The 13,353-nt window shown below is 50.1% G+C and overlaps 1 protein-coding gene across 3 annotated transcripts in view; it reads left to right on the top strand.

Annotated features, from left to right (window-relative positions):
- Window positions 1-13,353, top strand: part of Shank3 (SH3 and multiple ankyrin repeat domains 3) — a 74,660-nt gene that overhangs the window by 28,156 nt on the left and 33,151 nt on the right. For all 3 annotated transcript variants that reach the window (XM_042698016.1, XM_042698017.1, XM_042698018.1), the window contains exons 13-18: window positions 2,784-2,859; window positions 3,108-3,190; window positions 3,570-3,694; window positions 3,801-3,933; window positions 4,883-4,963; window positions 13,187-13,317. In XM_042698016.1, the coding sequence (XP_042553950.1) occupies window positions 2,784-2,859; window positions 3,108-3,190; window positions 3,570-3,694; window positions 3,801-3,933; window positions 4,883-4,963; window positions 13,187-13,317 (629 nt within the window). The remainder of the gene's footprint in view (window positions 1-2,783; window positions 2,860-3,107; window positions 3,191-3,569; window positions 3,695-3,800; window positions 3,934-4,882; window positions 4,964-13,186; window positions 13,318-13,353) is intronic.

Here is a 13,353-nt window from a genome sequence, read left to right as displayed (position 1 = left end):
GAGCTGTAAGATATGAACAGGGGCTGGGAAGGTGGCTCAGTGGTAGAGCGCTTGCCTTGCATGCCTGAGGCCCTGGGTTCGATTCCTCAGCACTACATAAGCAAAAAGAAAAAAGCCGGAAGTGGCGCTGTGGCTCAAGTGGTAGAGCGCTAGCCTTGAGCTGAAGATCTGAGGGACAGCGCCCAGGCCCAGAGTTCAAGCCCCATGACCGACAAAAAAAACAAAAACAAAAAAAACACAAAGCCTAAACATCTCCCACCTTTGCCAGACAAAATTCTACAATTTGATTCCCTCTGCCATTTTCTTTGGCTCCTTCAGTTCTAGCTGCATGGGTTCCACACTGTCTCTAGCATCCTCCAGGTTGCTGCGCATTGGCTCTGCCCTGACTGCCCCACTCCTGGGAGATGCTGTGTCTCCAAGTGGTCTTTGCTTGGCTCCCTCTGCTGGTGAGGCTATCCCTAGAATGGTACTTTCTTTTTGGGGGAAGGGCAGTACTAAGGTTTAAAATTCAGGACTCGACCAATACTTCTAGTCCTTTTTTTTTCTCTGATTTTTTTTTTTTTTGGGGGGGCGGGGAGTGTCATGGGGCCTGAACTCTGGGCCTGGGCGCTGTCCCTCAGCTCTTCAGCTCAAGGCTAGCACTCTACAACACTTGAGCCACAGCACCACTTCTGTCTTTTTCCGTTTATGTGGTGCTGAGGAATCGAACCCAGGGCCTCGTGCATGCAAGGCAAGCACTCTACCACTGAGCCACCTTCCCAGCCCCTTCTCTGCTAATTTATTTTTTTTGGGGATCCGGTCATGGGGCCTGAACTCTGGGCCTGGGCGCTGTCCCTCAGCTCTTCAGCTCAAGGCTAGCATTCTACGACATTTGAGCCACAGCACCACTTCTGTCTTTTTCTGTTTATGTGGTGCTGAGGAATCGAACCCAGGGCCTCGTGCATGCAAGGCAAGCACTCTACCACTGAGCCACCTTCCCAGCCCCTTCTCTGCTAATTTATTTTTTTTGGGGATCCGGTCATGGGGCCTGAACTCTGGGCCTGGACGCTGTCCCTCAGCTCTTCAGCTCAAGGCTAGCATTCTACGACATTTGAGCCACAGCACCACTTCCGGCTTTTTTCTTTTTGCTTATGTGGTGCTGAGGAATCGAACTCAGGGCCTCATGCATGCAAGGCAAGTGCTCTACCACTGAGCCACCTTCCCAGCCCCTTCTCTGATAATTTTTGAGATAGGATTTTACTTTCTGCCCAGGCTAACCTAGTCCTTGATTCTCTTATTTATGTTTTTCACCAGTTGGAAGATAGCTGTGTACCACTACACCCAGCTTTTTTAAACTGTTAAGGTGGGATCCCATGAACTTTATTTATTTATTTTGAGACTACCCTGGAACTGTTATTTTCCAAACCTCAGCGTCTAGATTATAGGCATGTCTTGTAAACTTTTTGCCCAGGCTGGCCTCAAATTTCTTTCTTTTTTTTTTTTTTTTTTGGTCAGTCGTGGGGCCTGAACTTGGCCTGGGTGCGGTCCCTGAGCTCTTCATCTGTAGCCTAGCGCTCTACCACTTGAGCCTCAGCCCCACTTCCAGTTTTTTCTGCTTATGTGGTGCTGAGGAATCGAACCCAGGGCCTCATGCATGCAAGGCAAGCGCTCTACCACTGAGCCACTTTCCCAGGCCCTGGCCTCAAATTTCTATTTTTTTGCTATCTACCTCCCGATTAACTGTGATTATAGGTATGAGTGTGGGTAGAACTGAACTTTTTTTTTTTGCATCCTTGCTCTGTTTTCTATGCTATATTCTCAGAGCCAGAAAAACTAAAAAGTGCATAGTAGACATTTAATAAACCCTTGTTGAACTAGAAAATGAATCTTGGAAAGTGCTACAATAAGAGAGAATGAGAGCAGAAGGTTCTGAGGGATGAAATTTGAGTCAGTGGTGGGGTTCCCTTGGAACTCTTCCCCGATCTGGGGAGTAGAACCAGAGATAGGAGGAACTGGGATATGATTTCAAATTTTGATGACATCTGCAACAGCGAGGAGGGGACAGGCAGCCCCTGGTCAGCTCCACAGTGGCCATGAAGAACTTTAGGGTCAGAGAAGAGGTGAGGACAGGATTCTGGGAAAGGGACCCAGACCTTGAGGTTCTTTCCCCATTCAGAGCCGGAGCCTCTAGCTAGGTACACTCTGAGGTTTCATCTTGGCTCTTGTGAGGAATTCAGTGGAGAAAAGAGTTGCTTTCATGATAGTTCATGTGGGCACATAGCACAGAATACATGCACATGTATGAATACTCCACTTGCACACAGCTGTGGGTACATGGACACTTATATGTTACCATGCTAGGCTCATACAGATAATGTATGAAAGAAGCAGTCGCATGCACTACAAGTCTCTCTTTCACACACACGAATATGAATACAACATTAATATACTAGCGCGAGGCTCATACACACATAGACTTGCACATTCTGTCCCATAATCTCAGCTTTAGGGCTCACTGACTGGATGGCCCTGGTCTTTCTGGTCTCCTGTGTCTAGCTGTAAGGTCCTCAAAAAAAAAAAGCCACAGCTGCTGCCCTCCTGGGTCCTGATTCCAGGAGGCAAGTATTCTCTGCATGCTTCCTTCTTAGCCTTCTTACCTTAGGACGTATAGACCCAGAACCCCAGGATGTGGGATCCCCCACTTACATCTTGGTACAAGGGTACAGAGGCTAAGACCAGCACAGTTAGGGGTAGTCCCTCCAGCTGGAGGCCAAGACTACTTCAGCTTCTGATTCTCGCTCCAGAAACCCGGGAGGACCGTACGAAGCGGCTTTTCCGACACTACACAGTTGGTTCCTATGACAGCCTCACTTCACACAGGTATTAACAAGTGAGGGAGGGGAAGGGGGACAGGACATGGGCTGGACCTGTGGCTATGGCATGGGAGGCGTGGGAGGGGGAGGCCAGGGTTTGGCAGTATGGGTGGAGGGTGAGGAGAAGGTGCCCAGAATGTCTGCCTTCTGCTTTTCCCCAGGGTGGCCTGTGTCTGTGTGGCCCTGTGGGGTCCTCCTGGTGCCAGGTTGCCTGCAGGTTGCCTGAAGTTACCTTTTTGTGCTTTCCTCCACTAGTGATTATGTCATTGATGACAAGGTGGCCATCCTGCAGAAACGGGACCATGAGGGCTTTGGCTTTGTGCTCCGGGGAGCCAAAGGTAATGGATTGTATTTTTGGGAATGTTTTCTATGTCTTTAGTCCCAGCCCCTTCCATCTAATGCTGTGGTTGTGACGGTCTTGGTTTGCAGTGTCTGGGTATAAGGCAGCCATTTCCTGAACCCTCCACTGTCTCCTACCCTTTGGCTTGGGGTGCCTAATAGAATAGGGGCTTTTAGCCAAAGTGAATGAAAAAGGAATGTGTACTGATGTTCTGGACTGTGCGTCTGCCTGCTGCCCTCTCCATCTTGGGTCACTGTCCCAGTAGTCACATGCTTCTCAAGCTAAGCATGTGGAGGTTGCTGTGTGACAGCTTCCCTCACTTGAACCACACTGGTGAGTGCCTTCCTGCTCCTGCTTCCTAATCCCCCTCCCTGCAGCAGAGACCCCTATCGAGGAGTTCACGCCCACACCGGCCTTCCCTGCGCTCCAGTACCTGGAGTCTGTGGATGTGGAAGGCGTGGCCTGGAGGGCTGGGCTTCGTACTGGAGACTTCCTTATTGAGGTGAGGCATATCCTGACCTGTAGTGGGGGTAGGCTGAGGGGAGGTGCTGACCCTCAAGCTTTGAGGGGGTACATGTAAGCACCCTACCCAGTTGCCTGTGTCCTAGGTGAATGGGGTGAACGTGGTGAAGGTCGGACACAAGCAGGTGGTGGGTCTGATCCGTCAGGGCGGCAACCGCCTGGTCATGAAGGTTGTGTCAGTGACCAGGAAGCCTGAAGAGGATGGGTCTCGGCGCAGAGGTGAGGGCTCAGGCTTCCGGATCTGTCAAGACTCTCCCCTTGGCTCCTGACCTTAGCCCTTTGACTTCAAGCCCACATTTCTCTTGTCACTCAAACTGCTGGGTTTACATCCTAATTTCATATTCCTGAATTTAGAGGAAATGTTGGCATTTTAGCCCAGAAACACTGCCCGAGCCCTAGTGTTGGATATCCATTGGTCCCTGGCCAGGCCTCTGACCCCTGACCCCAGATTGCCCTCATACTCCCACCTCCTCCTTCCCGGCATCCTCCAGCCTTGGTGTGGCAGAGCCCTCCTTCCCTACGCCAGCAGCTGCCTGGAGGCCGGGTTGCCATGGCAACTGTGAGGTTGACGCTGCCGCTGCTGCTGCTTATTGTGCGGGGAAGGGGGAGGCGGCACCTGAGGGAAGAGGAAAAGCGTCTTCTCCCGCGCCGACGTAGTTGAGGCTCAGCCTGGGCCCAGGAGGCTTTGCAGCAGCCCAACCCGGGTTGTTGGCTTGCCTAACCACACCCTGGTCCCCTAAGGGATAGTGGTACCTGGGCCTGGAAACTCTGGGTGGCAGGAGGCAGCCTGGCAGAAGACCCACCCAGCCCCCACATGGCTCCAGTGCCCCCTTGCAGGGCCCTAGGAGCCTTCAGGGTGGGTGCTCATACCAAAGCCAGCCAGCACCGTGTCCCCCTTCGGTATTCTTGATCACCACCTGAGGCCCTGGTCAGGGGCCCCAGAGGTTCAGCCATCCTGGCTCCAGTGCTCCCCAAGCTCCTGGAGCTCCTGGAGCCATGAAGAAGTTTGCATCCAGCCGCAGCCTGAACAAGATCTTGGCACAGTGTGACTCGTCCTCAAGGGAATACGAGGAGATCCAGGCGGTGGAGCGCAAGTGGCACTTACACCTGGCCACGCCGCGCCGCCTGCTGCTGGACCGGAGGGCCAAGGCCTCCCTCTTCTTTGCAGCCCCACCTCCTCCCAAGAGAGCCCCCAGCACCACGCTGACCCTGCGCTCCAAGTCCATGACGGCTGAGCTTGAAGAACTCGGTGAGCACCGGGGGTGGTTGTGGAAGGAAGCGGTTGACCCTGGTCAGAATGGCCGGGGTAGGGGGGGGCCCCAGGCAGTGTGGGAAGCCAGAGGGACTGAGGCTGGGCTGAAGCCAGGCACCAACAACAGGGAGGAAAGACTGGCGAATGTGGAATCAGGTCAAAGGTTAGGTCCAGTGCCTGTTGGATGAGGAGAAAAAAATGGCTTCTGCAGGGGTGTGTGTGTGTGTGTGTGTGTGTGTGTGTGTGTGTGTGTGTGTGTGAGTGAGAGACCCCTGGTTCTACATGTCTCCACTCTGACTTTGTTCTTGCACTTCACCCAAGTGAGGGAAGAATAGTGGTTGAGCAGCCTGGTGTCTGTTCCCAGCTTGCCAAGCACTACTTGGGTCATCTTTGTGCTGTATTTTACTCTGTTTGTTTGCTCATGCGTCAAGCAAGCCTGCTGGCCTCATAGGGTCATTGTAAGCATGTCTTGTGCAACATGGGATGGGTCCTTGTAAGCCGCAGAGGTGAACAAGACTGAGTCAGACTTTGATGGGCACAGTCCCAGGTTGAGCACAGAAACCATCAGGACCGTATCCCAATGTATGACATTTAACAACCTTGCAATAGGCATGTCAGATACATAATAATGTCCTGACATGTATGACCATTAACAACTTTGTCATGAATGTCCTGTGTGTATAACCATGTCCAGTCACGCATAGCAATCAATAGTCTTTTCATGGGCATGCTCTCATACATAAGACTATATCCTCATTGTGAGAATATGTTAATGCTTGTGAGAATTAAGAGCCTGTGTCCTGACCATCAACAGCCTCACAGTGGGTATATTCCCATACAAGTGATTGTTGGCTCACTGCACTTCCACATTCTGAGTCCAAACCCAGCCTCAGTTCCTTGCTATCACTGTACCAGTGGAAGGAACTTTTACCCTGGCTCACAGAACTCACCCTGTCCTTGCTTCCAGAGTGAGCTCTGACCCTGTTCTGGCCCACAGAGCTTGTTCTAGTCTGAAAAGGAGCTTTGACTGCAGTTTTCAGTTTAGTTTCCATAACAGCTACCGGGAGGGACTGGGTTGACATGATCAGAATTTTCCTTGCCATAAATATTCTGAATAGATAACACACAAAAAATACATAGACAAAAATACACAGACAAGTCAAAAGAAAGGAAGAGGAACCCTTAGGCTTCAAACGTAAAATGGGATATCAAAGCCAGGGGAAGAGAGAAAGCTGATGCTTCCTAGCCGTGATGGAGATCCCAAGGGCAAGGTCAGGTTCTGAAGCCTTCACCAACTCGAGGGGATGAGGCTGTGGACCTGTAAAAAGTGGGAAGGCCAAAACCAAGCATAGGAACTAAAATTAGCATCAAAAGAATTAGAAGCCAGAAAAGAATATGAGACAGTAGATACAATGTTTATCACAAAGATCAGAGAACTAATAGACTAATGAACTAATAGGACAGGGCCAAAAGAAAAAGAGCAATCACATTTAGAAAGGGTTTCTGAAGGACTGTCATTGAAGCCTGGTACTAGGGGCTTCCACCTATAATCCTAGCTATTCATGAGCTGAGATCTAGAGTACTGTAAAGCCAGTCTGGGCAGAAAAGTCCATGAAATTCAGTCTTCAATTAGCCAGCAAAATGCTGAACTGGAGGTGTGGCTCAAGTGGCAGAGTGTCAGCTATGAGCAAGAAAGCTGAGCAAGGGCTGGGAAGGTGGCTCAGTGGTAGAGCGCTTGCCTTGCATGCATGAGGCCCTGGGTTCGATTCCTCAGCACCACATAAGCAAAAAGAAAAAAAAGCCGGAAGTGGCACTGTGGCTCAAGAGGTAGAGTGCTAGCCTTGAGCTGAGGAGCTGAGGGACAGCGCCCAGGCCCCGAGTTCAGGCCCCATGACAGGACCCCCCCCCCCCCCCCCCCGCAAAAAAAAAAAAAAAGAAAGCTGAGCAAAAGTGTGAAGCTTTGAGCTCAATCCACGATACTGGTGGACAAAAAAAGAACTGTTATTAAAATTGAAAATATAAAACAAAGAAATACAAGTTAGAAAACAAATGAAAAAAATCTGTGGCTTATATACACAATATCCTAGACCCAGCTGAAAATGAAGCAGTGGATGAGATCAGTTGGAGGAGATGACCCAGAATCTGCTCAGGAAGAAGAGTAGATATTGAAGAGCAGGTAGAGGATATGAGAAAAGTAAAGAGAGACTGGCAGCTACTTAGTGGAAGATCTAGAGGGAAAGAGTAAAAAAATGAAAGGCAGTGTTTGAAGAGTAAACAGCTAAGAATGTAAGTGAAAAAGATACGAATTCCATTAGAAAAAAAAGAGCAGAAGTCATTCACAAAGAAAGAAAAACTCATCTACATCCAGATATGTCAGAATAAAATTTTAGAATGCCATTGACAAGCAGAAGAAAGGAGAGAGAGAAAGCATGCACCAGCCCGCCTTTGCTTGCCCTTGTGAAGCCAGTTGGCTTAAAAGGGAGTGATGGTGTGATGGGCAGCAATGGTAGAAGGCAAACATGGAATCAAGATGCCTCTCCACCTAGATTCTGAACTCAGCCAAACCTGCTTACCTGAGTGAGCAGAGACACCAGCTGACTTCTGGCTCCAGCATCATATAAATCCCAGGTTAGTCACAGGGAGCTGACCTGTCAAACTGACCAATTAGGCAGTACTGGTAGGCAGCTGGACTTGTGTGGACATCAGGCAAGACCAGTGGATGTTCCTTGGAGTCTCTTGCCAGACTGTAACATAGCCATGTTTAGGACTCTCCTAGTGGGCACAAAGGCTTTAGGCAGCCTGAATTCTGCATTCCATGGGCATAAATACTCTGCTGTCTCAGAGTAGAGCTCCTCCCTCTTGCCCTGAGCCTTTCTGCCTACAGAAACCGAAGTGGAAGAGTGGAATGTTCTTTTCTGCTCCAGAAGCCTCAAGAGAGGCTCACTGTTTGCTCTGGGCCCTGCTGCACCGAAGGGCACAGATATCAGACTGTTCCTGAGTAGAACCTAGAGGAGGACAGAAGCCCAGCATGAGCTCTGCATACATGTCTGGGCCCAGAGACAAAACTGCTGAAGTGGGATCAAGGGTCTAAATGGTGCTATATTTAGAGAAGGGCCAGGCAACCAGGGGCCCAGAGCTGTGCTGCCTCTCAATACAGCTGTCCAGAGAGGCCAACTTAGCACCCACTTCTTTTTTTTTTTTTGTCGGTCGTGGGGCTTGAACTCTGGGCCTGGGCGCTGTCCCTCAGCTCTTCAGCTCAAGGCGAGGGCTCTATCACTTGAGCTACAGCGCCACTTCCGGTTTTCTGGTGGTTTATTGGAGATAGGAGTCTCACGGTCTCTCCTGCCCGGGCTGGCTTTGAACCGCGATCCTCAGATCTCAGCCTCCTGAGTAGCTAGGATTACAGGCGTGAGCCACCAGCGCCCGGCAGCACCCACTTCTTAACCTGTTCCCTCTGGATGTCTGCTTTGAAGAAGCCAAGCCAAAATTGTGGTTCCCCAGGCTCCTGGGGAGCCATCCCACAGTCTACTATTTGTGTTTTTAAAATGTAGAAATAAGACATGTTGGTGGCCAGGAATGTGGCTCAGTGGTAGAGTGCTTGCCTAGCATGCATGAAGCCCTGGGTTTGATGCCTCAGTACCACAATAAACAGAAAAAGCCAGAAGTGGTGCTGTGGCTCAGTGGTAGAGTGCTAGCCTTGAGCAAAAGAAGCTCAGGGACAGTACCCAGGCCCTGAGTTCAAGCCCCAGGACAGACATAAAAAAAGACAAGTTGGCACCACTAGCATGAACATGTCCATCCTGACAGTAATAGTTAGAAGCTAATAGAGCCCTTTAGGATCCATAGTCTATTGAGAAAATGACCTGAAGACTTGCAAAGAAAAGAAAATGTGAGGTAATGGGGAAGCGGGCCTCAGAGGCTCACGCTCGGTGTCTTGTGCTTGGTGGGGATCAGGCCAGGTCCTGTAGAAGGAAGAAGAGGGATGAGCGTGTTGTGGGTGAGCAAAGGCTAATGAAGATTGGGTGGCTGTGAGGAATGAGTGAGGGAAAGAAGTTGGAGGAGATAGCCTCCCAAGAGAAATAATTCTTAGAGGGAGAAATTCAGAGCACCTGTTCCCCTCCTCGTGTCACGTGCACATTGGCTTCGCTTGAACTAGGTTTGGAGGTCATGTTTTGGAGACCTAGGTCAGGGAGTCTGGTGGATCTAGACTTCTTTCTTTCTCATCCATTTCTTCAGTAGAAGTTGGGACTTCGCTGTAGTTTCTGGGTCCCTTTTTCTTTGGTGATGAGAACTCATGATAGGTGTCATATCGTGTCCCTAACTCTGGCGTTGGTCTGGAAGAGAATTCTCTGCCAGACATATATGTCCTCCCTGCTGTTTAAGCCTGTGTTTGCTAAGGCCCCCAGTTCTATCCCTAGCATGGGAAAAACCTACAGAATGCTCATGGGTGACCATCTTGGTTTTCATTGGTCTCTGAACTTGGGTTTTATGGAGTTATATCTTTTTTTTTTTTGGACAAAAACCACTTGGCCAGAAGAATGTGGTTTAGTTATGCATGTCTCTGTGTATGCATGTATGCATGTATACATGTGTGCTTGTGTGTGCATGTATACACAGGCATGTGTTCCTGCTTGTTGTTCTTCCCTCTTAGGTTTCAAGACATTGGCAGGTTTGTGCTTTGGTTTAATAAGGGGTGGGGGCAGACCTGTGAGGCCTGTTTTGGGAGATAGGGGATGGAAGGGATGAGGGCAAGGAGACTAGAGTGGAGAACAGGCTCAGGTGCCGTGAGAAGAAGCGTGTCTCTTACCCACTTTACTCTGTTTCTCAATTCCAAGCCTCCATTCGGAGAAGAAAAGGGGGTAAGTCATCTGTTGTGTCCCTGGGCCCAGCTTGCTTGCCCCTATCAGGTGGTGCCTGTGTGTGAGGAGCCACAGTGGAGCACAGTGTGGGCCTGGGAAGGATGAATGGGAGTTCCCAGAGGTGTGGGCATCTGGGATCACAGCGGGGCACAGCATGGGCGTTAGGGGATTAAGTGAGCCGTGGTATGAAGATCACTTGAGACATATGATATCTGGGCCACGTTGGGACAGGCATATCTGGGTGTTCAGGTATGTCCTTGCTAAAATTTTACGCCTGTCCCCTGGGGTTACCTCTGTGAGTTGTTGGTGTCCAGTCTCATGCTGACTGGTTGCATGGTCAATTCTAGAGTTGACAGTACCATCAGAGCATGGGGGCCGAGTTCCACAGCACTGGTAAGGGAGCTAGAGCTCCCCTGCCTAGCATTTCCCTCCCCCCTCACCACAGCCTTTTCAGGGGCTACCTCCATATCTTTTCAGATTCTTCCTTATATATGTCTTGTGTGTCTACCTTGACTGTATAGAAAACAATGTCGGATGTAGACAGAGCTGCCTGGTCCCCAAGGTCCAGTATCTGAGGAAGTCTTGGAGCCTGTTTACTACCTCTTGCCTCTGTGTGTGTGAGTGCACATGTGCACACATATGCCTGCCAATCCTGGGGTTTGAAGTCAGGGCCTTGGCATTGTCACTGAACATTTTTGCTCAAGTCTAGCACTCTATGACTTGAGCCACAGCTCCACTTCTGATTTTCTGGTGGCTCATTGGAGATAAGAGTCTCACGGACTTTCCTGCCTGGGCTGGCTTTGAACCAAAGTCCTCAGATCTCAGCCTCCTGAGTAGCTGGGATCGTAGGCATTAGCACTTAGCTTTCTCTGCCTCTTGAAGGAAGGGAGTTAGGCCCAGGTGGAAAGAAAGTTGGGCCCAGTGGAAGCCCCAGGTGTGTGGAATCACACACTTAGCGCCTCTCTGTCACTTTTTTTTTTTTTTTTTTGGGGTCCGGTCGTGGGGCCTGAACTTGGCCTGGGCGCTGTCCCTCAGCTCTTCTGCTCAAGGCAAGCACTCTACCACTGAGCCACCTTCCCAGACCACTTTTTTTTTTTAAGTTGGTTGTGGAGCTTGAATTCAAGGCTGGGCACGGTCCCTGAGCCTCTTTTGCTTAAGGTGAGCACTCTACCATTTGAGCCACAATACCACTTCCAGTTTTTGAGTGGTTAATTGGAGATAAGAGTCTCATGTACTTTGCTGCTTGGGCTGGCTTTGGGTTGTGGTCCTCAGCTGTCAACCTCCTGAGTAGCTAGGATGACAGGCATGAGCCATCCACCCCCGGCCCTCTGTCACTCTTGAGGCACTGGACTTTCCCTGGATGTGCGTGTACACCCTCAGTGTGCATTTCTCAGTTCACCACAACCCCACCTCAGTCTCCTGTTAGCCTTTCAGGTACTAAAAACAGATGTCAAGGGTTCCTCCAAGGACCCATCTCTCCTTGCTCTAGAAGTTGACAAGCAAGTTCTTTCTGGAGTGTTGTGTTGTGGCCCTCTGGTGCATTAATGGGGCTGCTGTGTACTATGCGAGGGCCATCTCCGAGCTGTGGGGAGTCAGATCTGTCCCCCGTGCAGGGCTCTCCTCTCTTTGGTCCCAGTCTGCTCTGCTCTGTGGGAATGAAGCCCAGACCTGGCTATCCTAAGGGGCTTCATTTCCTTTTTTAAGTATCTAAAATAATCCTCACACCAGCAATCCTTGGTCCATACTGTCCCCTGGTGGTGTTGAAAGCCATATTTAGGCCCCATGAATTGCTCTGTACTGGGAACTTGTTTTGCTGGTAAACTCCTGTGTTGTTCAATGCATAGTCTGAATTCTGATAGAACTTCTCTTCTTCAGAGAAGTCACAAGTTGTTTGGGGAGGCAAACGGGTGGCAGGTAGAATGAGCAGGTGCTGGTAGGAAGCTTCAGGTTGGAACTAAAAGAGAAGGTGTCCATACTGACCATAGAAGTGCTGGGTACTTTGAGAGTGGAGGGCATTAAGATGAGTGTCCCCGGATGGTAGGCACAGCTCTCAAGAGTTAAGCAGAGCTGGGTGCCAGTGGCTCACACCTATAATTTTCACTATCAGGAGGCTGAGATCTGAGGATTGAGGTTTGAAGTTAGCCCAGGCAGACATATCTGAGAGACACTTATTTCCAATTAGCCAGCACAAAAGCTGGAATTGGGGCAGTGGCTGAAGTGGTAGAGTAAGTGCCAGCTTTGAGTGAAAAAGCCAAGCAAGAGCAGAAAGCCCAGAGTTCAGGCCTTCGTACCAGGCAGAAAACAAGAGTTAAGCAGAGCCTGGAGACAGGTAGAGCCTGAGGGATGGGTGAGAGACTTGGTGGTTAGATTGAAGCTGCTGAATGAGAACAGGGGGACACAGGTGCTACCTCCAATCCCTACTGCGTGCTGGAGCACTGGCTCCGAGTTAGCTCCAGGGTAAAGATGAGTGGACCTATTAGGGTAAGAGTGGTTGTTCTCTTGGCCGAATCCATCTAACTATACCTCTCTCAGCCCTCAGACACATGTTAATTGTTTAATAAACAAAAGTACCCATTTAAAAAATAATAGCTTTGATAAGAACAAACAAAACATTCTTAAAATATTGGACTTGAAACAAGTGTGCCTGAGGCCTGCTGGTACCTTTCCTCCCGGGCCTTGTTCATCGGTCTTCACATGAGTCTCCCAACCCTAACTCTGCTCTGCTTTTCAGCTCCCACTGCTTTCAGAGGAATTGAGGGGAGCCCCTCAGTGAGGAGATTCCTTTTCAGTACTGTCTCCTATTTCTCCTTTTTGTAAACATCTTCCATTCCGTCTACAGCTGCCTTCTCTCAGGGGGAAGGAGGAAGGATCCATGGCCTTCCGTGCTGTATTGGACCACTTTTTAGGTCCCCAGCCCAAGTTTTGTTCTCAGGAAGTATCCCTACCCTTGTTTGTTCACTTGTTGATAATTAGCTTAACCATTCATTATTCAGACAGCTCTGTGGACACCTGCTTGAAGATCAGGATCTGTCCCAGGGCAGTGATACTACTAGAAACAGCTTTTCTTGGCAGTGGTAGGGACAGGCCATGTGCTGAGAACAGGCACAAGGGAATGGGCGCGAGTCGGGGAGATGTTTCTAAGTGGTCTGTCCTCCATCTTGGTGCCCTTCCATAGCCTTATCGTAGTGGTCACTATTGGAGGAGTATCCCCAGCGACACTTGGCAGGGAAGGGGGGTCCTCTTTAAGGGCAGAAGATGGCTGGGTCTCAGTACCCCTGTGTTAGCACCATAGACATGTCTAGGAGAGGGTGCATCAGTGAGCAGGCCCTGGGCTTGAGGTGGTTGTCTCCTCGATGTGCAGAGAAGCTGGATGAGATCTTGGCAGCTGCTGCGGAGCCAACACTGAGGCCGGACATTGCAGATGCGGACTCCAGAGCAGCCACAGTCAAGCAGCGGCCCACTAGCCGAAGGATCACCCCTGCTGAGATCAGTGTAAGCCAGCCTTGAGCAGCCAAGTCTTTGGATGGT

Source organism: Dipodomys spectabilis, unplaced genomic scaffold (genome assembly GCF_019054845.1).
Source record: "Dipodomys spectabilis isolate Male_0828 unplaced genomic scaffold, ASM1905484v1 ptg000230l, whole genome shotgun sequence".
Lineage (NCBI taxonomy): Eukaryota > Metazoa > Chordata > Mammalia > Rodentia > Heteromyidae > Dipodomys > Dipodomys spectabilis.
The sequence above is the reverse complement of the archived record's forward strand: the minus strand, read 5'-3'. Positions and strand labels throughout refer to the sequence as shown.